This window comes from Anoplolepis gracilipes, chromosome 12 (genome assembly GCF_047496725.1).
Source record: "Anoplolepis gracilipes chromosome 12, ASM4749672v1, whole genome shotgun sequence".
NCBI classification, from domain to species: Eukaryota; Metazoa; Arthropoda; class Insecta; order Hymenoptera; family Formicidae; genus Anoplolepis; species Anoplolepis gracilipes.
The window spans coordinates 3,654,783-3,680,809 of NC_132981.1; the positions used below are offsets into that span (position 1 = coordinate 3,654,783).

At 33.0% G+C, this 26,027-nt stretch overlaps 1 protein-coding gene across 10 annotated transcripts in view; it reads right to left on the reverse strand.

The window, feature by feature from the left end:
* Positions 1-26,027, reverse strand: part of Oamb (Octopamine receptor in mushroom bodies) — a 117,937-nt gene that overhangs the window by 6,527 nt on the left and 85,383 nt on the right. For 5 of the 10 annotated variants that reach the window (XM_072903851.1, XM_072903853.1, XM_072903850.1 and 2 more), the window contains 2 exons: positions 6,914-9,550; positions 3,081-4,596 (listed from right to left, as the gene is read on the reverse strand). In XM_072903851.1, coding sequence (XP_072759952.1) covers positions 3,081-3,341 — 261 coding nt within the window. In that variant the 5' untranslated portion in view covers positions 3,342-4,596; positions 6,914-9,550. The remainder of the gene's footprint in view (positions 1-3,080; positions 4,597-6,913; positions 9,551-26,027) is intronic. The other 5 variants (XM_072903860.1, XM_072903859.1, XM_072903858.1 and 2 more) reach the window with 5 other exon arrangements.

Genomic DNA, 26,027 nt, shown 5'->3' on the forward strand with positions numbered 1-26,027 from the left:
TGTACATGCATGCAGTATATGCGTGATGTACATTGTACGCACAACGTATTCGCATAATGAGGCGAATACAACATGTGGCTCTCTACGGGGTGGCAACCACCTGTTCAAAATGAGCTTTGGCTCGAGTGGTGTTAAACGTGCTACCAATATTGGAATTCAGTAATTAACCTTCATTATTTACCGTCTGAGGTTTACTATAGCTGTAAATATATACAGTCTCGCTGACAATTGCAACTGAAATCGACTCCATTTTGTTTGACAATTTTTTATATTTATTGATTATTTGTTTTTTTTCTCTGCCACGATTTGAATAAATAATTAAAAGAGATTTTTCTGAAGATTCTTAATTAAAGACGAGAATAATTTTGCGACCGCAGATAATTATGCAGTTTTTAAAGAAGAATTTGTGTCACTTTTCGAGAAGATTCTGCTAATTAAATTCAAAATATTAAAAAATATATTGTTAAAAGTATTTACATTATATATGCAATGTACATATAAAATTTTGTAAAGATATCAAAGGAATGCAATAGCATTCTTCATGTCCTTTTATATGAAAGAAATTTATTTAAAGAGGAACTCTACAGATCAGTTATATCAAAAGTTAATACATTTCGAGTATTTGACATTACGCAAAGCACACACTTTCAGCTTTTAAAATATAAAATAATAATTAATTTGTAAGTCAAAGTAAAGATTTGTCCTAGAAATTAAAATTTTTATTTTCGTATATATTTTTTTTTTTGTGTCACACAATTAAAATCGTACTACAGTCACTATCATGAAATTAGTTATAAGATAATAATATAAAATTTACAATTTCGAGATTAAATCACAATATTATTCTACAATCTTTACTTGAATTCACAAATTAATTATTAATTTTATATTTTAAAATGTTTCTTTCTTTAATTTGTTGCTAAGCAAAACCTTGAATAGTATATGTGTTGTCAGCAACTAGCGGGAAAGAGCTTTATTAATTGCTCGTTATTGTTTGTGCGAATAGAGATGTATGTACATAGATAGATACAAACATATGTATGTATATACAATGCATACGTATGTATAATACAATCGCTTTGTTTTTATTTTTATTCTCAGACTAGCAACGCGTCATTTAATTAAAATCAATTTTATCATATAATTAGCAGACAGTGCTTATATAGAGAGATTTTATCGATATCAGTATTCGAGGAATATATATTAATTGAACGATATCACGAGGTATCTAATTTCAGGAAAATGCCAATCGATATTCGCTTTTGTTCCACAGCAAATACTTTGACTGAAACGATCACTTCTCGCGTTTATGAATATTCTAAGAAATTTACATCTATTATCACACTAAATTTTAATTCTTCCCTTAAATGCAGATATTGATATTCTCCGCACCGTGCGTCTCTGCGTTCGAGATACCCCGTTGCTTCTTTCTTTCTTGACTTTGACGATGAGAATGCTTTTTACGCCGCGCCACTCAACCGATTCCTTCACCGGAAGAGGAGAGCAAGGAAAAGAGATCTTTCAGAGTAGAAAGAGTCGTGTCATGATAATAAATGCTCGGAAAAAACGAAAGAGAGACGGACTAACTCGCGCTATATCGTGTAAGCTCCAGCTCCTAAATAAAACGCCTTGTTTTAAACGACCTAATTGTAAGAGAGACCCGTGTCACTTTCATGCAACCGTGCCATCATTCACCAACTCGTTTCCATTTCGACACTTGCGTGTGCATGCAAGTAGACACACACACACAAATGTCACGAGCATCGGGGGAATTCAGGAAGAACCAAAAGGAAAAGCCGGCAAACTGTTGCGCACTCCGTGAATCTCCGTTAAATCGCCACATCTCAATCGACGTGATTCCAAAATAAAGTTGATCGATATCTTTTTGTGATTGTTTTCTTATTGCATTAGAAAACGAGGAGATTAAAAAGAATTTCGTGATACTTTGTGAGGAGATAGTCCTCGGTAAAGAAAACATCTTGTCTCGTCGTGAAAGATTAACGATGTGTGACATTCTCTTCAAAAAGATTACGACTTGGAAATATTTTATTTTATTATTATATGAATTTATTTTGCGTAAAATAAAATATCTTTTACAATTATGTGAAAAATGGAGTGAACTATATTTCAGAAAAATAGATTTGTGTCACTCAAGACTGTCTTTCATGTACAGATATTGAACAGATGATATTGAGCAGATAGAAGACAAGGAAGTATTAACCGCAACGATTTATCAGAGAATATATTTTATGCGATTGTTATAATGATGTTACAAAGGCTTTTAAAGCAGAGGCAGAGAGACAGAGGAAATAGGGGAAACTGCAATATCAAAAAATTTCAAATAAAATGAACATTTCTAAAATTGATTTTACATTGATGTACATTTTATTAAAATTTTCAAATTTAAATTTGAATTAACTTTAAATCCTTGAAAAGTTGCGCTCGAATATATATTCGTTATATCATACGTATGTATTTTTTTTTCGTTTACTCTGATGGTTATTGTAAAATATATCTCATATGTCACATGTGGATACATTGTGAAGTGAAATTCGCTCTGTTCAAACTGCGAGAACACGTAGATTCTGTCGAAAACTGTACGTTAACGAACAATCAATGGATAGAATTTCGCTGGTGATCAACTCGTTGTTATCTCGACACGTCGCGTCGTAATGTCATCGTGACTGATACTATTGTACATTCAACAATCGTCACGTGTGTGAAAAGTGTACTATTGATCGCGACAAAGTGACTACCTATCGTCGATTCAAGATGCAACTCTGACGGGGCAATTCAAAAGGCAAAATGTCATTTATAAAACGGTACATTAAATAAAATACGATCGGTATTTGATGACAGATATTTGTGGCGCGATAAAGGATTTTTATCGAACGTTTTTTTTTTTTTTTTAATCCTTTTTTTATCATTTCTGCATAACAACGGTGATATTAATTGAAAACAAATGTTACATCGACTTTTTATTTTGAGGCTCGTATTCAGGCTTCTCGTGTTTCAGTATCTGTTCGTTATTTCATCGCTACAATTGATTTTACACATAGTAAACGAAAAAAAAAATTTACCTTGAAGACCTCCCAGGTCGCGCTGAATGGCAAGACGGCGACCCCGACCATCAGATCGGCAACAGCCAGGCTCACGATGAATATATTCGTGACGTTTCTCAGCTTGCTGGTGCAGTAAACGGCCAATATGACCAGGACGTTACCTATCACCACCATGACATTGACAATCGCCAAAACGATTAGAGTAACCACGTTCCACAGGCTTGACCACTCGACGCCGTCGTACAAAGCAGCGCATGCGGTGGCGTTCAGCTCTCGCATTTTAATTAACTCTCGCGGTCCTTGGGTGCGCCCATGCGATCTTGTCGAAGGACTCCAGAGGATTTCGTGTACGGCAACGATAAAGGAAGATGTGAATCAGGAGGAACGCGCCCAACAACTTGAATCGCCATAATCGGAAAATCAAAGTTTTCTTTGTCAAATGTCAAATGTCAAATGTCAAATGGCACTTATCGACACTCTGTGATCTACGCAGCTTTTACTGAACACTGCAGTCTTCGCGTTTATAATGAAGACTCTGCGATTCACGATGATTGATTCACTCAAGGAGTCGCGGGACTAGAACTTGAAGAAGCTCGCAGTTTATCGTAATCCTTAGACTCGAGGACGTGCTTTCTTCGTATATATTAACCTATTGACTAGTTATGTTTGATCTCGATTAATTGTTTTTTGATCAAATTAGACCTTACAAATTATCTATGCATTACTTTACATTTACGTGATTTTATCTCGCGGAATGATCGTTACTTTAGAATAGAATTACACGCGGATCGTTCCTCCCAATTATTTCAAAATCACCGCGGGATTATTGAAAGTGACAATTGGATTTGTCAAACGAGATACACTTGCTTTCGCATCATTGACGTACCGTTAATTATTATACTTGTTTTCTCTTTCCCGAGATTTTTATTTAGCGGAGATATATTTCATATTTGTGACCTTTCCTCGAACACAACTGTTAATTGAAGACCAATCCTCTGTATGAATTCTCGTCGATATTCCTATAATTACAGTCGGATGAACTCGTTAGTACGCATGTCGGATTTGTTCGCCGATACACTTGATCACGCACTGTGCAATCCGGCAGTTTTAGTTTCGCGGTCGCGAACGTTGTTTCGACTAATCGATACCTCTCTCTGCCTCTCTCAGGTTGCACTTTGTATGTCGTCTAACGTTACGCGGCCTTTAAACAACAAACAGTGTTTTAGACAGCAGTCGACAGTACCGAAATCCAGTCTGTTTGTCAAATGTCACTGCGGCTCACTCGTCGTCTTCGTGTTTCATCGTTTGCCATCGACGGTTTACGTCTATATCGACGAAACACATCGCGTTTCTCTCGAATTTCACCTACGTGAATCCGTAGATCATCACATTGCTTACTCAAGCGTACTCATCTTTTTGCGAGAGGACCTCTCATTCAAAGATCTCAATGAAAGATCTCGTCCATCTGTTCAATTATTCCACCCCCGTTCTGAATTTCGCCTACACGTGATTCTCTTTCCCGTCACGATTGTATCTGAAATTATCAGTTGAATGAAATAACGCGAGATCCTATAAACGATACTTCAATACTATCTTGCACGGAAATGGTTTTCCCTGACGTAACACGTGCTAAAAATGATTCTCGACAGAAACCGTATGATGAGATCACCCTACGATCGCCCACGTTATTGTCACACGACTCACGTATCACAGTCCATTAGCGTTTTCCTAAAGAGAAACGATAAGCGCAGAATACAAGGGAAACGTATCTTAGCGGGCGAACTTTGGCGACGCGTTGATACCGCACGTGTCGTGATCATTGTCAGTTTTTTCTCTTCTTCTTTTCCCTTCTTCTCGCAGCAGGAGCACAGGCTGCAATCTCTTCTCCGGGGACCGCTTTAGCTCCGCTGTATTGCTTCGACTGCACTTTTCGCTTCCGCACACATACATATACACGTGCGCGCGCGCGCACACACGCCATCACATACTCACCTACGTAACCCTTCCTCCTCTCGTGGCTTCACCCTCTTGTGACGGGAGGTGCTTCTCCTCCTTCTCTCCTTACCAAATCGAATTCGACAGAAGTTCTCCGACGTTTATTCCGCTCGAAAGGTTGACGTTATCCTACCAAGAATTGAAAACAGCGTTGTCGTGTCTATTAAGCGCAATCGTTGACTGGCGTTCTTTTCTTTGAATTTTACCAGCGTTGAAACGATGCCTTTCTCACCCGCTTCCAAGATAAGAGGCGGCTTGATCCTTTCGGAAAGGTGAGGCGAATCTTATTGGTGTAAATAAATCGATGGCGATTTCTTGAAAATCTAATTATACTTCGACACCTGCTCAAGTAGATATATACAAGTGAATTTCAGAAGCGTATGAAAAATTTTTCTACTCGAAAAATTTGAAGAGATTTTTCATTCATTTCCTGGACTTGCGCTTTGCTCTTTTTTTTTTTTTCTTTCTCACTACTAGTAATTATAATAGAATTATAATTTCCTGATTCTATTATGATTCTAACGAACGTTCCGTCAAAGAAAATGTCCTGTCGTTAAATAAATTCTTCCAGTTCAATGTTTACTTAAGAACGTACGATTTTCTTATCGGATTTTCTTTGTAGGCGAGAAAGAAACCCTTTAAACTTTCACATTTAAACGCACACGATCGAAGGATTTCGTACGAACAAATTACTGCCGTCTGATTGCTACGTGACTGCCACGAGTGAAAAATTATTTTTCTCTTAAATTGTGCTCTTCTGCCAACGTTGAACGGAGCAGCAATTTCTGCTGTTCGCTTTGCGAGTGCGCGCTTCCTCGCTCAACTCTCTCTCTCTCTCTCTCTCGACGACGAATATTTCATATATATTCTTCGTTGAATGAAAATCTCTATTCCGCGGCCGCTGTTTTTTATCGGGTCGAGAGAATCTTGGCGTGTATAAACGGTCGCTCGTTACTCTCTCGGACGTAAAAATCGAATTATTCTCGTCGTTTTATATACATTTGATAATCTCGCAGAAAGAACGAGAAGAAAAGGATTAAATTATTTTTTCTCCTGTGCCAAACACTTGGAATTAAATTCTTGATTCGCTTCTGTTCCTGTTTTACTCAATTTACGCGTAAAGATTCTCGTCTTCGCCGATCCTGCGATCTTTCGCGATATTGACGCCCGTTCTTTCTCGTCAGGTGATTGTAGAAGAAACAACGTGTTGTCTTCTTGACAGATAGATCTGTCTCGCGAGTCTCGAAATTCTGATTCAGGACACTCTGCGCGCGCGTGCTTGTCCCTCAGGATTACGCTTCCTGATGCAATGAATTTGCTGTTACGCGGCCGACCGGAAATTGCAATCTACCCCTACAATCTCTTCCTGCCTTTTCGCCAGCTTTCCATCCGAGCTGGCGTTCCGCGCGCAAAAGGGTAACCGAAAGGCTTCCCTTTCGATAGCTTTTTGGGACTGCGATCACGTTCCACCGCGAGTGGCGAGAGTTGAGTTTTTGGCACGGCTTTTCCGGCGATCGTTTGTTGATACGTCAGAGATGCAGCGTAAATTGATACTGAAAATTTCCACGGCAAATCCCCGGTAGATCAATTCTATCGATCGAGTTCGCACGCCTCCCTTTTTCGACGACTCGTTGCTTACTTTTTTTTTTTTTCGGACGCGCGTGGGCGTTTCATTCACTCCCACAAATTGTCGATATCGAATTGTATATCTTCCATTTGGGTTTTGCAAAAAAAAAAAAAAAAAATTTGTTATTTCTCTTTTCTAAGATCGCTTACTATCAAAAAAAAAAAAAAAAAAAAAAAAAAAGTAAATACGAAACCTGAAATCGTTTGTTGGAGCTTCGACTTTTCCTTACCTTCCTGTCACGCTATCCTCCTTGTTCCGCTTCAACAATCTTCACAAACGATCCTTCTCCTACTTATCGAGCGCGTTGCTAGATTTAGCTGCGAATAGCTTTTCTCCGTTCACGACGTTTCTCTTTCGTTTCTTCTGCTCGTCGGATTATATATCTCCTCGAAATCGAAGAAAACTATCGGTATTAGATAGTTGGTTGACTGGATGGCTCGTTCTCGTTCGCACTTTGTAATTCAAGTTTAAGAAAGTAGTCGCTTGAATCTTTAATTCAACCAAGCCTGCACTCTCGATCGGATATTCTAAGCTAATCCCCGCTGTCAATCTCTTGAAAGTCTGCCTTCTGTCTCCTCCGCTGCCGAGATTCTTTCTTCTCTTTCTTCTGTTTTTTTTTTTTTTTTTCCTTTCTTAGACTATCGATTAAGAGGTCCAATAAACTGCCAATTAGTTTTCCTTGCTCTTTCTGCGAAAAAGAGAAGGCGCTAAAAGACGTCGCATAAATTTTCAATTATCTCTCCTTGCAGTTTGCTCGGCACTCTCACGAGTTTTCTATAATTACATTTCATCTGCGCCGGTGATTTGATATGCCGAATGGATTTCCAATGGATTCCTGCAGATTTAGTCGCGATCTATTCTTCGAATTGTACAAAACACCGGAATCTTCGATGAGGTCGTCGTTACAGTTGCTCTTCTGTTTTACGAAAGTCCAGCTATTACGTTATCTATCCTCGATAAGAATTTGAATGATTAATGACCCTAAGATGACGTTTAATTTTCACTTTACAGGTATTTATACAAATCATTTTATTTTTTAATAATTTAGCGTTCACTTTAGTCTAATTTCGTCGAAGCACTTTCGACGCTGATCTACATTTCTAGAATGCGCCGAAAAATGAGGCAGACTTCTTCCAGAAATTCGGCGTAATTACCGTCAGTTGTTGATCTCAAACGACTGAATTTTCAGCAATTCCAATTTTAATCACACTTTGTACATATATTTCCACAAAAACATCAAACGAATATCTCGCTTTGATCTCACTCCTTATATATATATATATATGTATATATATTTCTTCGATGAGTTTAAATTTCAGTCGACTTATCCTCAAGTTCAAGTTCCTTTTCACATTTCGACTTTCAGTCGGCTCTCACCTCGCTCCTCTCTTTCTTAATTATCCTTTCCATCACTCTTATCCGCCGATCAATTTTCTTCCCTCTCAATCTAAATGTTTAAATTGCTCTTCTTCACCCCTCTTTTTCTGATATTTCCTCTTGACCGCTTTGCACTGTTTAAATGTCAATCTCCTTCAGTTATTATCCCACTATCTGTGGATATAAAATGTCACGAATCTTTTTCGATCTCATTCAAAAGCGCCGAGTAGCCTCACGATATTGACAACGCGTCGATGCGGCGAAATAATTTAAGCCTGGTTCAACTATTGGGCGATCCGAGTGCCACTCAAACTTTTCAATGTCGACGAATTCACCTTCTTAGAATTCGCCAAGTAGTGCTTCTCCTTTCGACGCGGCCAAAGTTATTATAGATCTCGGTCGAATCGCGTGAACATCTCGCTATCTTTCCGGGGGAATTCGCTAACTTTCAGGAACAGCGACTGCTTGTCGACGACGACGACGACGAGAGAGAAAGAGGGAACATTGCAAGGTAATCGAGAGCGTGTTGTCGAACGTGGTTAGACGCGAATCGAAACAAGCCAAGTAAATCCGACCAGCGTTTCCCCGATGGATCGTGTTCTGCTCGTGTTGCTTTCGTGATCGTTAACCGACAATGCCATTCCGAGCTTGGCATCCTGCCGACTCCATAAAAGCAATTCTTGCCGTCATTTATATGTAACCAACAGTGCGTTCTATGAATACCGCACTAATAAATGCGAGGGAAACAACGATTCTTGCAACGCACCCTCACAAAGATGAAATTAGCTCTGCCTTAATTATCCTTTAGCGGTCTTTAAAGAATATAGGTAACATTCAGATCGCGATTATAATGTTTACAGTATATTAGAATAATACGGATGCAGTTTATAATACGAATAGTATAGTTAATCACACGACAAAGTAACAGCAACGATCAATCGAATCGAGCGATGTCACAAATTACGACGGCAACGTTCCAATCTCGCGTGTTCTTCGCAAGAGGTCTAACTTGATCAGTCTTAACAATTTTCGCGCATCAAACCTCTGAAAATCGGATTCTAAGAGTAAAAATCACAGCCAGTGAAGTGAAATTACACTCGTCGATCGTCGCCGAACGATGGCGATCAGTCTCGTGTGCTCTCGTATGCATACGTGTGTGGATGTGTGTTTGTGTGTGCGTGCACGTGTGTATGTGTATATGTGTGGGTGCTCCTTCTTTCTTTACTCTCGTCGACTTTTATCGCTTTAGATACCACTGGATGCGCTAAGTTATCTTCCGACATCTGGAGCATTGTCTGTATCTAAGCAATCTGAAGAGCGCTGCTTTCTTGATGCGCTTCGATCGCATTATTTCGCTCGATCGGTCCTGGTGCTACGACGGCTCTGCTTTAGGAGACCCTCTCGAAGTAACGCGCGTAATGCATCCCACGGGCTTCCCCTGGATGATTTATTCCGCCCTCGCGTTCATTCCATTCTCAAACGGCTGCGTCTGCAAAAGAAAGCATGAGAAAAATCTCGTTGTTACCATGGCAAGAATTGACCATCGACTGTCGACGATTGCCATCGACAAAGTAAGCCCGAAGTAAAACGATAACGAGATTGCACTTACTACAAGAAAATATTCAACTGTTACTCAATTGTGTAAGTTTTCTCGACAACGCAGAAGATAGATTTAACGCAATAAATTGTATCGCGAAAAAAAAAAACATTTATCTTTCTTCCTTACCTTGAACTAATAAAGTAATATTTAAAGAAGTATTCTGGTAGAGTAGAATTAAATTTCTTTATTCAGGATTATTAATTTTTCAGGTCAGGAAATGGGGGGATTTTAAAATAATCATTAAATTAATAAAAATCAATATTTTTTTCTTTAAAATTGAATATATGTATTATTATTTACTTAAATTTAAGATAAAAATCGTGTCAAATTTTTAGAATGATAAAAATTTATCATTAAAAAACTTTAAATTATTAAATTATTCAAACATACGCATATTAATCCTGCTAATCATTTCTACAATCATTTATATGTATATTTTTCCATGACTATATATCAATACTTTACAATGAGATCGCCTAAATTCTAACATACTTACTTATGTGATCTTCAAATTTAATGGAATTCTGAATAAATTTGATAATTCCATGCTATATTAAATAAAGCAGAAGTGGATGTGCAAAATCGATAGAGAATTTGCTTCAAAGATTAGATGAAATTGAACGTAAATGAATTGATAATCCCGGGCACAAAGAAAAGCTAATGGATTACAACTCAAATATGAAATATATGCGAATTCTAAAAATGAAGATCATCGACTTTATCGCAAATTGCGTGCGATGCAAATGACAATTTGATTTGGAAATTATACACGTTAGATCTAAAATCTTTATATTTTGCGAGTAATAAATACTCGTGTTTGTAAATCGTGTTTATGACGTAATTTAATTCTTTACACATAATTGCATCTTTAATTTTAATTCCATATTTAATATCACGTATAAAAACAAAAGATATAAATATTTTTATACGTATATTTACACATTTAAATCTTTTTTAATTTGATCATATTTTCAATGTTAATTTGCACTTGAATCTAATAAAATAAATTTTATCTTTTTCTATATTGTGTGATATAAGATAATTTATAATTTGTCCTTGTGCCTTCATCTTACTTGTAAGTAGGTTACAAAACTGCTTTTTCTTCTTCTTTTTCTTAATTACAATTGAGTGAATCTCAATAGCACCTGGTGCATCCAAGTGAAACATCCGCTCGATAGAGACGTTTGACGTACTTCATTGGAAATGTTCGAAGATAGAATGTGATGACAATAAAACGTTTCCATGTGAATATATATACAATAGGAAAGTATTAATAGAGTAATTAATTAATAATTTGTGCATAATATGCCTTTAAATAATTTAAAATAATTACTTAAGCATCAAAAGTATCCCGTATGTGCCTAAAAGCAGGGTATGTAAAAAGAATTATAGAGATAAGAGATTACTTTTTATAATGAAATATACACTTTTGTAATGAAATATACTTTTTATATGAAATGTATCTGTACAAATTTTTATTTTTCGCATTCTTTCATCTTTAATCCCATGATATATTAAAAAAATGAAGAAGAATATAAAGTTTCAATCTTTTTTAAATCTGCTTCTCTTGATTGTTACTTTTATCTATATTATTATTCTAAAATCAGAGCATAAATACAGAGCAGGGCGCTTGCTAATTACAAGTCATAAAGAAACTCGGAGAAAAAAACTGGTACTCGCTTTTTCTTATATTTATCGGCATGGAAAATATATCACGTTAAAAACGTTAATCACATGCATGACTGTTTACTTTATCCCTTTATCACACATACTGTTAGTGCGTATTTTGCACAGTAACAAATATGTATGATAAAGGAATTATGAAAAGTTTTAAATGATAAACAGAAAAAAGAAGGAAAGAAATAGCAAATCGTAAAAAACGCGAGATGTTTGTGCTTTACTGGATACATATATATATGTTTGCAGAGATGGCAAATAGTGTGGAAATACCGGGGCAATGCAACGACTTGCAGCCAGCAAGAGTTTATTAATTAACATTTGCCCTTTATCTTTGCATAAATATGCGTAAAGAATTATATGTATATAAGTTACTTCTTCTCATCTGGTTATATCATTCTTCGTGTTTATTCTCCTGGAAATCTTTCTTTATTATTCGTTTATATATGTATTCGAATTATTACTTATCACATTCATTTATTTATTCCATTATTATTGCATCAGCTATTGAAATATTATCACGTTAATAAAGTTATAATATTTTGTCCAACATAACATAATGTTTATTTGTTTTAATAATAAGACTAGCACATTTTCGCGCTGATAGATTTACTCAACCTATATTTTGTTATTTTTTTTTTAAATGATACGATGCTCAAATATGGGTAAATGTGAAAAAGAAGAAAATAATAAAAAGAACGGACATTAGTCGACACAGTTCCGTATTTATTCGGAATGTAAAAAAAAGATATGCATAAACATATTTTAACTCGAGTAGTGCAATACACATTATATAAGAGAAAATGCCGCAATGCGAGAAGCCTTACAAAACACTCGTGTAGGTACAACGTTCATCACGTATGCATGTACATAGGCTTGTAAAAGAGAAACGACCCTTTATGCGAAGATGCGTGCGCCAAAGGGGATGATTATAGCTGTACATACATACATATATACAGAGTGTGTCTTTAGCATATACTGGAATCACTGGTATTTTCTCATCCATTCTTGTGTTTACAGAAGCTCGAAACCGTCGAGGAATTAAGAAGCATCTCTATAACCAGGAAGAAAATCCCAAAGAACGTGAAGAGATATATTATGCGAGGCTCGATCTATTCCAATCATATCGCGTTCAGCGTATAATAATAAAGCTATTTTGTTTTATTTTGTTTTAGTTTATTTAATTTCTATAATTTTAATTATGATAAATGATAAATAAATGATGATTTATAGAGAAACTTTAAATCACGTTTTACAGATCTTTTTATTAAAATATATAAATCGGAATAAATTCTCTGCATCTCTCCCATGACTGGCAAAATATATGAATCACGCAGTTATTTTTCAGCGAGTAGTTTGTGAAAAATTCGAACGTCAAATCCCAGTTTTCATAATTAAAATTAACTCGATAGAAAACTCTCTCTAGGTTGCAATTTGTCACGCAATTTCTCGAGAGATTGGTCTTTAATCGGCACGTGACATAGCTCTTCATCGGAATCATGCCGGCGCCAAAGTAGCGCGAGGCTGTTTAACGAGTAACGAAAACTTTAAATTGCTACATCCATCGAAGAAAAGTTCCGGAACGTTACCTCGCTACGCCGCCGGTATCTTTCCATTCATTTTGGCGGCGTACATAAATTTTCCCCTCCGTATCTTACCGTAAGATTCGCTTTCTCAATCCGGCATAAATTCCGCGCGGCTTCGATATCACGATCGAAACCTCTTTCTCTATTTCTTCGTTTTTGGTCCGGAAAAAGTTTGTTCTTCCGAAGCAGAGAGCATAAGCCGCGCGAAATTATACTTCGCTGATTAATAATGGATGTCAAGCGCGAAAATTTCGATGTACATGAACGTATAAAGTACAACAAACCCACACGAAAATCAATATCCACTTACAAGGATGACTGACGTGTGCTTCTGAAAAAATATCTCACTGAGAAATATACCACAATTTTTCTAAAAGCTTAGACACAAAGACGCCAATAATGCTTACGTCGACATGTTTCAATGTATTTTAAAAATACAGTTGCGCCTGAGAATATAATATATCTCTGCAATTACAAGATCATCCCTAAAATAGATTAATATAAAAGTGCATACATTTTTTTCACTATGATATTTTACGTATATTTACATATATTTGAATCAGATATATTTAAATTTCTGTTTTACATTTTAATTGCTCAACAAATAGCATTAGAATTACAATTTAATATTTTAATTAAAATAAAATTAATAATTTTATACATAAATTATAATATATAATAATTTTTATAAATAAATTATAGAAACTGTTCTTTTTAAAATATTAATATTATCTTATTCTTTTAATACGCACACACATAAGAATAATATATGTAATAGAAATTTTAATGTTTGATTTGAAGTTAATACAAGAAATTAATTGCTAAAATAACATTCACCCAGTGTCATATGCGGATTATCCGGACAAACAATGAGTTTTTTTGTTGAATTGCAATTAAGATGCCGTAAACGTATTGTCGAGATCTTCTCGTGAGGATTGCAAAGCGGAGACAAGTCCCTTCGGAATTGCCTCCGACTTTGACTTCGGCTCGACACGGAATAGATTTGCTCCCCTAGTGAGCATCGCTTATTTAATTTAAAGCGTAACTTCGATAAAATGACGTGAAAGAAGAGAAACCGGTAGAGCCCTGGCAAAAGTTTGTGTAGCCTAAATTGTGACTAAACGGGATTTTGAAAGGGTTTGTCAGTTTTCACCGAACGGCAATCGTTGATATAATATTACTCCGCGTTAATATAAATGCAATTAAACTTATATTGATAAATCTATAAATAATACAAACAACTCCTTACTTCTTAGATTCAAAAGCGTGCTTTATAATTCATATAATGTACAAAGAAAATCAATTATATAATTGATTAAACATATAAACATAATACAAAAGAGGAAAGAAACAAAGTTCAAAGAGATCATTACATTATTATTTTATAGTATGAGTTATATATAATTGAAAATAATGTGTGTTGCTTTACTTCAAACGTGGTCATTTAGCATTATATATTATGACTTTAGTTGTAAATTGTTTTTAGTTTGCAAATAAATCACTATTTAACGAATTATCTCGGATATTGCTGTTAATATTACTAATACAGTGCTTAACAATTATTTATCAATTAATATCAAATTATATTATAACACCGAAAGAGAGATTATTATTTTCATTGTTAATCAATATTATTTTGACGTTAGTGTGCCATTACCACTCCATTATATAAATTCATCGCGAGAATGACACGTAATATGAAACGTAGTATAATTCAAGAGACTCTTCGACAATGGTGATGACACGTAATCGCAAAGATAATTAACGAATAATTTAATCGGTACGATTACTTCTCTACTGGCACAGTATACACTTTAATTTAACCCGAAGTCGCTAAGATTATTCATTCCGTATGCAATTACAGCGATAGTGTATTAGTTTGCCGCGAGCTTATTCCATCTCTGAGTTTGCCTTGAATATGATCGCCAAGTAGCACAAGTCAGAGAAGAGGCCGACGTTGACGTTAAGACATCTACGGATGAAACGGCGCGGCAGCGAGACGGGCGAAATGGAAAAGCAATTGTCAGCTGACTTAAAGCTCTGTAAATGTTGTTCAGATTCGTTCAATAAGCCGCGAACGATCGTTTGTTCTATGAATTGCGAGTTTATCAGGACTTATCCAAGCGCGAATTGAAGCACGATTGATTAAAAATCGAACGCTAAATCAGCGATTTTTCGAGATCGAGAGATTTATATCCGTAAAAAAATCCATATAGATAATTGTCATAAATTATTTATAAATATCATTTTCATATAGTAAATATAAGAAGAAAAGAAAAAAAATATACATTTATACAATATCAAGAATTTTGTGGAAAATAAATTAACACACTGGTTTAAAAAAAATTAAGGAAAATAATGTTGTAATCAGTTCATTATCAATCAAAGTTAATCTAAAAAATGTAATTAAATCGTGAAAAATTTCCGCATAAAAAATATGCTAAATTCATTAAGAATGCTAAAAATATGCATAAAAATTGATCGCTATTTTAATATCATTATAAAATATACATGATACATGTCATTATTTTTAACAAATGACAGTAAAAATTAATTTTGTCAAACATAGATAATATAAGACAAGTAAAATCGTAATAAAAATTTTATACTTTTGTAGTACTTAATAAGGAAGTATTTTTAAACCTTATATTTGAACGGCATGATAGTGGAAGAAATAATGGGAAATAATGAGATTCGAAGGCAGAAACGCTTCCATACCGCAATTAATAACTGTGACAAAAGTGAGAGAAGGGCGTCGTTGAAACTTGCCATTTAATGAATCGAAATGAAGCGAGAAATGGCACGTAAAAAAGATTATCGGAATCCTTAAGATAATTACAGTCTCACTAACGACAGTTGTTAATACAGATAGCATCTATATATCACAGTCAAGATGCATCACTGCAATCAGGCTGTATCGAAGCGGCAATGATTTGTTCAGTAAGCAGTGCATAATCGCTATACGATTGACTATATAGTTAATCCCGAGGCGTGACTGAATCATCAAATATCACGATGTTCGATGATTAGCGACAAGTGGTATTAATTATCTCATTAAAGCTATATCAGAGCGCGGGAGTATATCTAATTTCATCTGAAAATGTATTATTCCTCTTTCTTGTGCGAGAGTACAGTTTAATTAAATAATTCGCTGATATTACAATATTGTATAAAAAGTTTGATATAAATTTCATCTGAAATAAGTTAATACCATATTAATTTTACGGCGATATAACGTAAGCCGCGGACGCGCGTTACTCGTAACAAATGATACTCTGGATACCAGTTTAATTAGTATACAAAGCGCGCCGTTAGAAAGACTAAAGTTATTATCATTATTCTGATGTTCGCTATATAGTCTCGCGGTATTATTACCATCTTTACGAATTTAACGCTAAACTTATACCGTCCGATTTTCTCGCGAATATACGGCGAGATACATCGCCCGCATAATTGTTATTAAACAAGTCGCATTATGTCGCAACGAGCGACATAGTTCAGTAATTATAGTTTGCTCCACTTATGGACATTACCTCGTTGGTGAATTATTAAACAGAGCTTAGGAGCATGCGTCCATCGAACTTTCATGTATCGTTTGCGTATCGCGATAGACAAACATTGCCGTATCCAATTTCGTTTTGCGTATAACCGCAGTTAATTATCGCTCGAATATTTCGAATGCAGACAATAACCAATCGCCTGTCAATTTAATTGAAATCATTAACATGCAGATTAATATATTCAGCATTCGTGTTTAGTTCTTTCCTCATCATTTCATGTATAAACAAAAACGTATAAAAACTTTTATATTGTTTGAAATATTATAATTTAATTATTATAGAAAGAAAAGAAACAAGGCATGTATGTGAGACAATTATATCTATAATGAATCTAATGAATGAAAATAAATAAATTTATTATAAATCGCGATAACACTTCGCTAAATTAGTCCGAAAAATAATTTTAAAATAATAAAAAATATGCAGTTATAAAATAAATATACAAATAAAACAAATGTTTAAAATGGATTTTTTACTAAAATCGTGGTGAACATTTAAAAAATATAGCTAAATGGATGAATAAAATCAGCAACTATTTGGGAACAAAAACATATTTCATTTCAATATTATTTTTTATTTAATCTCCATTTCATTTACTCATTTCGATTGTATCAAATTATCCTGCCCGAAAAGTTTTGCCTTTCTGATGCTCCGGGTGCAAACTCTTTCGCAGATCCAATTTCCGCTTTCTCTCCCATTCACATCTCGCAAAGTTATTTCCAAAACTTTGTTCTGCGCCCATGACATGCTCTCGAATTCTATGATAATCAAGTCTATTAACACGAAGTTACATTTATGATCGAAACATTGTGATTTTTGCAAGATCTATTTCGTGCATCGTGTTTTATTGTAGAAACAATTGGTCGAAAATTAAAATTCTTGAAATTTTCGTGTATCCTTACACGACAATTTTAATCTTAGGACAAATTTTACAAATAAAATATAGTACCAATTTATTATAAATATGTGAAACAATTTCAAGCTTACAAATTATATTTTTGTTATACTAAAATTATATTATATTAATATTATATTTTAAAAAATCATCAAGATTATTAGTTGTATGTATTGTTAAATATTATTGATTTTTTTATATAAAATTTTTTTTTTATAGAGACGTTATATTCTAAAAAAACTTTATATTAATTATGATATAGAATACTTGATTGATTTTCTTTGCAATCATTCATTGGCATACAAATAGTGATCAATGAAGGCATATATACATGTACTTCTAATTTTAGCAAACTTACTTAATTTACACAAACTTCATCTTATTAAGAGTATCTCATCCTACTCCGCTGTCTATCCCTACTTCAATCAACAGAGAACTAATATAGCACCCTTCATGTAAAGCTGAGATAATAAAGGATATATGCTACAACCGATAGCAATATATATTAAATAGCACAGCTATCACTTGTTGCGTTAATAAGTGCACGTCACGTTTTTCGTATTTTTTACTTTTATATTGTCATGCAAATAGTTGATAAAATAGTAATACAATATAATATAAACAAATATGAAATATACGTTGCAAATCATTTTAACTTTTTAAAATTATTTCTTTGTATACATACATTAAATTAACACGTTAAAAACGATAAAATTAACTCGAAATATGAGAGAAGTACATTATTAAATATAAACAAATATAAATATCCGAAGAATGTATACGTATCAAACATCGGAAATAAATGTGTATTTTTTTATAAAAACCAAACTGCTGTTTATTGCCGTAGGGGATATTATTTTTACGTCTTTCTAAATTCGTAGAATATTCTGGAATTTTCACACAAATGTGCTACATGATCCCAGGATTTCGCCCCGTGACCTTTTCGAGTTTCCACACCACTCCTGGCAATAGATCTCCTCCCACGCGATTCTCGGTATCTGGATTTTCATTAACCATATTATAAAGCAAGCAGAGACTCGCTTTTCTTTATCTGTTGGTACAATTATATCCGTTTGCCACCTAAATTGCTTCCGTTGACTTTCTATCGTGTTTCCTTCACTTTAAATTCTCCGTTAAAATCGTTTTATTGAAATGCTTTCTCGCAAAGTAGGTATTCTCAATTCCCAACCCCGAGATTCGAGACGCTTATTAAGAATCATAGCCCGTCGAAATCTATAACAAAGCGGATCTCAGCTAAGTAAATGCAGAGATATAACCGGATATATATAACTCCGAGCAAACGAAGTTGATGGCTCGAAACAAGATAAATACCCATGGTACCTAGCGATATTTACCCATGACAAGCTTCAAGTCTTGATTTCCGCAATTCTGCAGTTACTCCTATCTCAATGACTGCATAATAATGACAGGATGAAAATATTTTCGCTAAACCTCCGCTTTTGAAGGTAGTCGAGAGTTTTGCCGAATATGTTTTAATTTATTATTTACTAATTAATAGTTGTTAATAATAATTCTCTCTGTAAAATAAAATTTTTTTTTTTCATATCTTTCGAGGTATCCTTCTAGGGGTATGTAAGTTCTTTTAATTATTTATATTTATATATATATATATATATATATATATATATGTCCGTAATTTATGTAAACTTCAATGTATTATTAGTATTTATTACTTTTCTTACGTACCATAGAGTGGGAAAATGAAACAATTTAATTAACAAAATTAATGGAGCACTATATTACATTTTTATATCAAAAGAAAGGTGAAATTGAATGCTTCGTATTTTAAATTTTCATTTCCTAGAAAGTTCTAACGAGTTTTTACACCGTTCAGTATTTTAATCAAGTGATAAGAGTCTGAAGAAGAACGCGAAAAGTTAAGATTACAATATCATAAGTGATTAAAAAACAGTCCAAATCACTGCGAAGCTTTCAAAAAGATGACATTAATGAAATCCAGTTTATTCTCCTGTTGAAATGTTCAATCAATGTGTGACAGAGTGTTAAAACAAAAACTAAATATCGCGATGCGCAAGAAATTATTCTATCTTCAATAATTATATTGTACATTATTTTCTAATTAACTTAAAATATTGAGATTTATTCCTTGTATGTTTTTAATTCATTATTATAGAATAATCAAAAGATTTTATTGTAAGATTTTTATTGTTTGCATGACATACAAAGATTCATAGTATTTTATATAATCGATAAACTAGTTATATTATGTGAAAAATAATTTACTAAAAAGAAATATGGACTTCATCAATAACTTATATGGTTTACGTATAGCGATAAAAAATAAATATAAAAAATATTAAAAAATAAAATTACTTTTTATTTTAAATATATCTATTATTATCTATGTTATATACAAGAAATTTTGAGATAATTTTAATAATTAAAAATCAAGAGGATTAAAAATATCCAAAATACATTTGATTTATATTAAAATCAATATGGATCAATGTGTTTTTAACATAAACCTTAATTAATTAAATGTTAAAAAGAAAATTCACATTGTGTTCTATGCTAACATTCTGATTAATTTTCTCCTCTTAACAAACGAATAAATCACTTCATTGTTGGGATCTTTTTGTAACAAATAGCGGTTCGTAGAGGAAGTTCCTGGTAACGAGCAGCTACAATAATTGTTAGCGATATAGAAGCCGTCTCCCGAAATGCTTATAATTCAGGCGATAATAACCGTCGTCCACAATCTATCCACGCACGCCCCGGTGATTTTTTCACGAGCTAGGGAACTATAGGGAGAAAGTTTTACGATCGAATGTGCGGATGGACTAGAATGGAGCAGAGAAGGAGAATCATCCTTCCGCTATGTAGTCTATATAAGGCCCGAAGGCAGCTTCTAATCCACCTTCGACAAACTAAGTTACTGGCTTCCTTCTTGTAGAAAAAGGGAATAGAAGAGGAAAAGGTTGCGTTCAAGTTTTCGCACGAAAACTCCTCGCCTCGGGCCCCGGATAGATTTTTTTATCTCTGATGATACGATTGCGATTGACAATACGGCAGAAAAAATGCATGATACGCAACAATAAATTATCTACGGTAAATTTACATTGCCCGTAAAAAAAATTCTGTTTTAGGATTCAATACTTAAATATAAAATGTATTATGTACTTATAAATTAAGTTATATTGAGAAATAAAAAAAATTAAAAGATATATGTTTTTATATAATACAGTAAATATAACAAAATTTATCCAATTTTAGATTAACATATGTATTATATAATACGTCATTTTTTAACAAAGTTTCAATAGCTATTTTATCGGCTGTCATTATATCAACTTGTCAATTAAGTATAGCATTTATTTAAAATAGATTGAGACAATAGACTTTGTTATTTATATGCATATCGAAAGTTAAAAAAACAATCTTATTTTTAGTATATGATTCTTTTTTGCGTAATTAGATTTTTCTTGATAATTCTTTTGAAACCAAGAGATATCTTATAAGATATATCAAGAGATAAATTCAATTTTATTAGAAAAAAATTTTAAATATTTCTAATATATTCAATATTAAATATACAACACAATATAACATTTTAAACTATGGTAATCTTTTTAACAAAATTTATTTTTTTAAACTTTGACTTTTTAAAATAATAAAAACAAGAAGAAAATCGGGTTTATATTTATATTTTACATTTATATATTTAAACGTCACCGCTTAAATGCAAACATCATTCTTCTTTTAGTAACACATATACAGAGCGAGAACACTAATTAAAAGAAATACCGATCGTAACAATCGATCTTCGTCGTCCATAATGTTTAATATCTCGCAGCATTTAATATTTTTTTCGCTTTTTATCACTGTCGACTTTAATTATTATCCACCATGATCTATTGCAACTTCCACTGTTTGGATCATATCGTTTGTCTTTGAAAAAAACTACGATGATTTTTTTCGCAACGTATTAACCAAAACCTTCATTATAATAAGCTTGTTGTACTGAGTTCATCATACTGTGATATTAATATTAATACTGATAATAAATAAAAGCATTTCTGTCAATGATAGTTCCATTTTTCATTATATTTTTCCATGGTAAATCAATATTTACTACATTCTATATTTGTCTCTCTCAATTTGATTTTCTTACATTATCTCTATCATTGTCAATGAATATTTATTTAATTATATTAATCGCTTTTCAATTGTTTTTTAACATTATTTTGTACCGATAAAAATGATGCATCAACAAAGCAAAATCTACTTTTTTCTTTAAACAATTTAGACGAGATTTAGCAGAGATTCAGTAATATAACCATTATATCGATTTTAAAAATATATATTTGATTATAACATATTACATTTCGATTATCTTCTTTTTCATTATTTTTGTTTCATAAAAAATAAGAAAATCTAATTGTAAGCACAATATTTATATTTAATTATATTTAAATTTATATTTGATTACATACATAGATATTAATAGTTGAATAGCTTAATTATTCTTTCTTTATAAAATAGTATGCAGCATTAAATATCCTAACTTATTTAATATCTTTAAATACATTATACATATAAATATAGAATATATTAATCTTATTAATTCCTTTTTTTACACGTACACTCATCTTAAAATATATACTTTTATTACTTGTATCTCTGTTGTTTATACGTGTAGGTTAAATTATATTACGTTGAAGTTACACGCAACTATGTTCCTTTTAACAACTGGTCGTGTGGAGCATTAAAAGATACGACCATCAGGAAATTTAGGACACTACATCCTTGAAGGCGATATAATTCAGCGCTTTTCATGTTCATATTTTTTTTCAGAACCGCTTCAGATCCCTACGCACAACACACATATGCAATATGCCATCTTTTGTCTCCGACAGAATTTTCCTCGACGCGACGTTTTAAAATGTTTACCGCGTAATATACTAGGGAAATAGATTGTCCCTGTGGCACTTCCCCCCTCCCTCTTTTGGTAAATAAAATGGAAATATACGATTGCTTCTTTCGGTCCGCCCGTGTCCTTCGTCGCCATCCGAGACGAGATTCAAAGAAAAGTTTCTCCGCAACCGCCGGCGGACGCGCATACCTTCATTTTGTCTTTTTCTTTCGTTCTGAATAAAATACTCCGTCTCCAACATGCCAAGAAAGAAGAATCATGATATTAAAATAATTTATGAAATTGCTAATGTCTTCTGGCGGAAATATTTCCCATGTATATTTCCGTGAAAGGAATCGAATAAAATATAAATGTATTTGAAGAAATAAAACAAAAATAATTCACAGTATTTATTAATAATTTATTAATAATTTTCGCAAAAAAAAAAAAAAAAAAAAAAAAAAAACGATAAGAACGTCAATAAAGAAGTTAATGTTTGCAAAAATGACTCCAAAAAATATATAATATATAAAACTGCTATGAGAGAAAAATTTTGCTAAGAAGCTTGAGTTATAAGCAGGATGAAAGGTGACAAATATTAGTCGCGTACTTTTACGTGAGCAACAGTCATTAAATCTGAGCAAATACATTTTTATAATTTAGAATTTACGTAATGCAACGACAGTCTCTTTTGCATTTACATTTTACATTTTAACTAATTTTCGCAACTTTCAGAATTCTTTGTTTTCAGATTTTAAGGTACATACGAAAAAGTGTAGTATTAAAGAAAATCAACTTTCTGAAAATGTGCAACTATATTATTTGATTTTAGAGATAAAACCCTCAATTAATTTCCACCGGCTATTTTAATACCGTCTCTTTGCTTCTCGCCCTCACGATGTCCATTTCCGTCTAACATGATCCTGCTCTGCATGCGCAGTCCCAGCCCTTCCGCCTCGCACGCACATGCTCTTTCATCTGTCTATCAAATGTAGGAAATTGCGCAATGTGGGAAAATATTTGTTCTGTGACGTGATATATTCACAGAGGTGCATTAGTCAAACGACAATAATTCACGCTGAATACGCGAACGGGAAATTATCCCGCATTGCTGCATTGTCATATATAAATAACATCGTAATAACACGGATTACAATAACCCGAGAAAGTGTTCGATCGCAGTTTTTTTTCTTTCTCGCTATTAAAATGCGCGCGAGCAGTTGCAGTTTCATCGAGCTGCGTTTTTGTGACCTAAAAATTATAGAATATATATCTGCAAAGTCAAACAGAATCGAAGATGCGCTGAATCGAGTATCTTCTAAATAAAAATTTGAATAAAAATTCTTCAATTCAGTTATTTGCTGTTTTAAAATGCTTAGCATGAGTTATTTTATTAATAAAGTTTCGAATTAAGTATACATAAATTTTTGGTAAAATAAAGTACAAGCACAAAATTAACTAAATATTTATACTGTGTTAATGTATCCTAAGTATTTCGAATCTCCTATTGGATATTAATTATCTATATAATTAAATCTTTGTTTCAACATGTAGTAAAAAAGACCAAATTTAAATTCTTGTAAAAGACTAATAATAACTGCAATATCATACAAACAATTTGCGAAATATTTCACTCGAAATACATACTTATAGAAACTTATAGAATTAAACGAAAAGAGAAAGTTTGCCATTAACATTTTTTTCAATTTTTTGAAAAGCCATTTGTTTAATAACCGTATATTTAACTTGAAATGTGCCTCTGTATATATTTTCATCCAGAAAATAAAAAATTCGTAGAAAAACGAAAATGCGTTACTCACGGAACGTTGCAACATATTTCGCGACGAACATGTATATGTAAAATCCGCGTTTTTTCTCGTTGCATAGTAAAGAAGCGCAATAAGAGTGAAAGAAACTGTCCGCCGTATCGCGAAACTCGTAATCTTCTGAAAGCACTCGCCCGTCGTAAACGTCGCACCCTCCCCGTCGACAATTTTGTCAGTAAGTATAAGAAACGAATAAAGCAACGTTGATGGCACGCGAGCGCGGATGGCAGCTCCACCGGAGATTAACAGACACGATGTTTTCGCGAAACGGAAAACGCGGGGCGATAAAGGCGTGGGCTTCAAAGGGCCATTGACAGACCTCTGATTATCATATAGAAGATGTAACTCTGGGATCGGAATGAATAGAGAAGCAAGCTGGCGAAACGAACTTCTCATAAAGCTGGGCCAACGTAGTAATATCGGTTTCTAAATTTGTCGAATATACGAGGCATCGTAATAGTAGATTTTACTTTTCAACAGAAAGCTGTGCGAAATAATATACAATTGTTTTTACATGATAAAATTGTATATAAAAAGCTTTTGTGTATTTTAAATAGATTTGATAAAATATATGAATAAAAATATATTATTAAATATATTATAAAAAGATTCAAATTTTTATTAAATTTAAAATTTGCAAATAATACATAATTTATAAATCGTAAAAAATATTTTTTACTTTAATATTTCGAATTTATGTATTATGTATATCGCAAATTTTTAATTTAAATGTTTTTATTAAAAATTAATTCTGAAATTAATGAAATGTAAACACATCTTACTATCTTTCGCGAAATTATAAAGATTTTTTAAAATTTCATTAAATTAAACGTACATTTATAAATATACAGATAAATATACATTTATAAATTTAATTTAATTAAATACATGTATAAATTAAATATATAATACTTTTCTATAAATATATTTGCAACAATGTCTTTTACTTTTCATAGTATAATATGCAAATGAGAAGCATATTAAAAACGTCGCAAACAAAAACACAGAAGCGGTTCGAGCTCACAAAAAAACTCGACGTTAGCAATTAAGGATTATATTGACGATCGATAACGAAAGTAATTATTAGGGATAAAAAAATCAGCATTACTCGAAATTTAAACATGTTGTCATTATGCGTGCAAATGGTTACTGATCAATATATGCAAATTATCAGCCTGGGAAAAGTCTATTTGGCCCAAGTTGCGGCGAAGAGCTGCAAATTTGATTTTAATCCTTCACACTAGATTGTAATAAATATGGCCGTTATCAAATCTCTGATTTACATCAACTTTCCAATAACGATATGAATCGATATCGCTCGTAACTATTGAAAAGCTTCAATAACTGTGATAAATAAATTCCATTTTTATCTTTGAACAATAGAGAACATATCTCCTGATTAATCTCTATTCAATAAAGTTGTAAATGGAGATTATTCATTATATGTTGATAATTGTTCATTTGACACGAGATAATGACAAAATAACAATGAAACTTGCGCAAAATTTTTCAGCCGTCTAATTCGCTGCCTAATTAAATCGACACGTCAATGTAGCTTATGAATAATCAAATTAATCTATGTGATCATCGATAGGCAATTATAAATATATACGACATATTTGTCGTTCAATATCATAAACCCTTTCGAGTTTACTCGAGATTGCACTTTCGAAGGACGATCTTTTTCTTTTTCGCTCGAATTTCTTCCGGTAAATCACGGCAATTAACGGTCTTTATTTTAAGGTTCATCGATATTCACGATGACTGCTCTAATTCGTCATTCGATATAAATGAGATCGTACGAAATAGACGAGATTTTCAAATAACGAATGGAAAGAAATTACGCCTACACTCGCGCTCATTAATCATTTCTGATATTCGCGTTTTCATAAGATTCTTTCTATTTTTTTTTTTGTACTAGTTAAAAA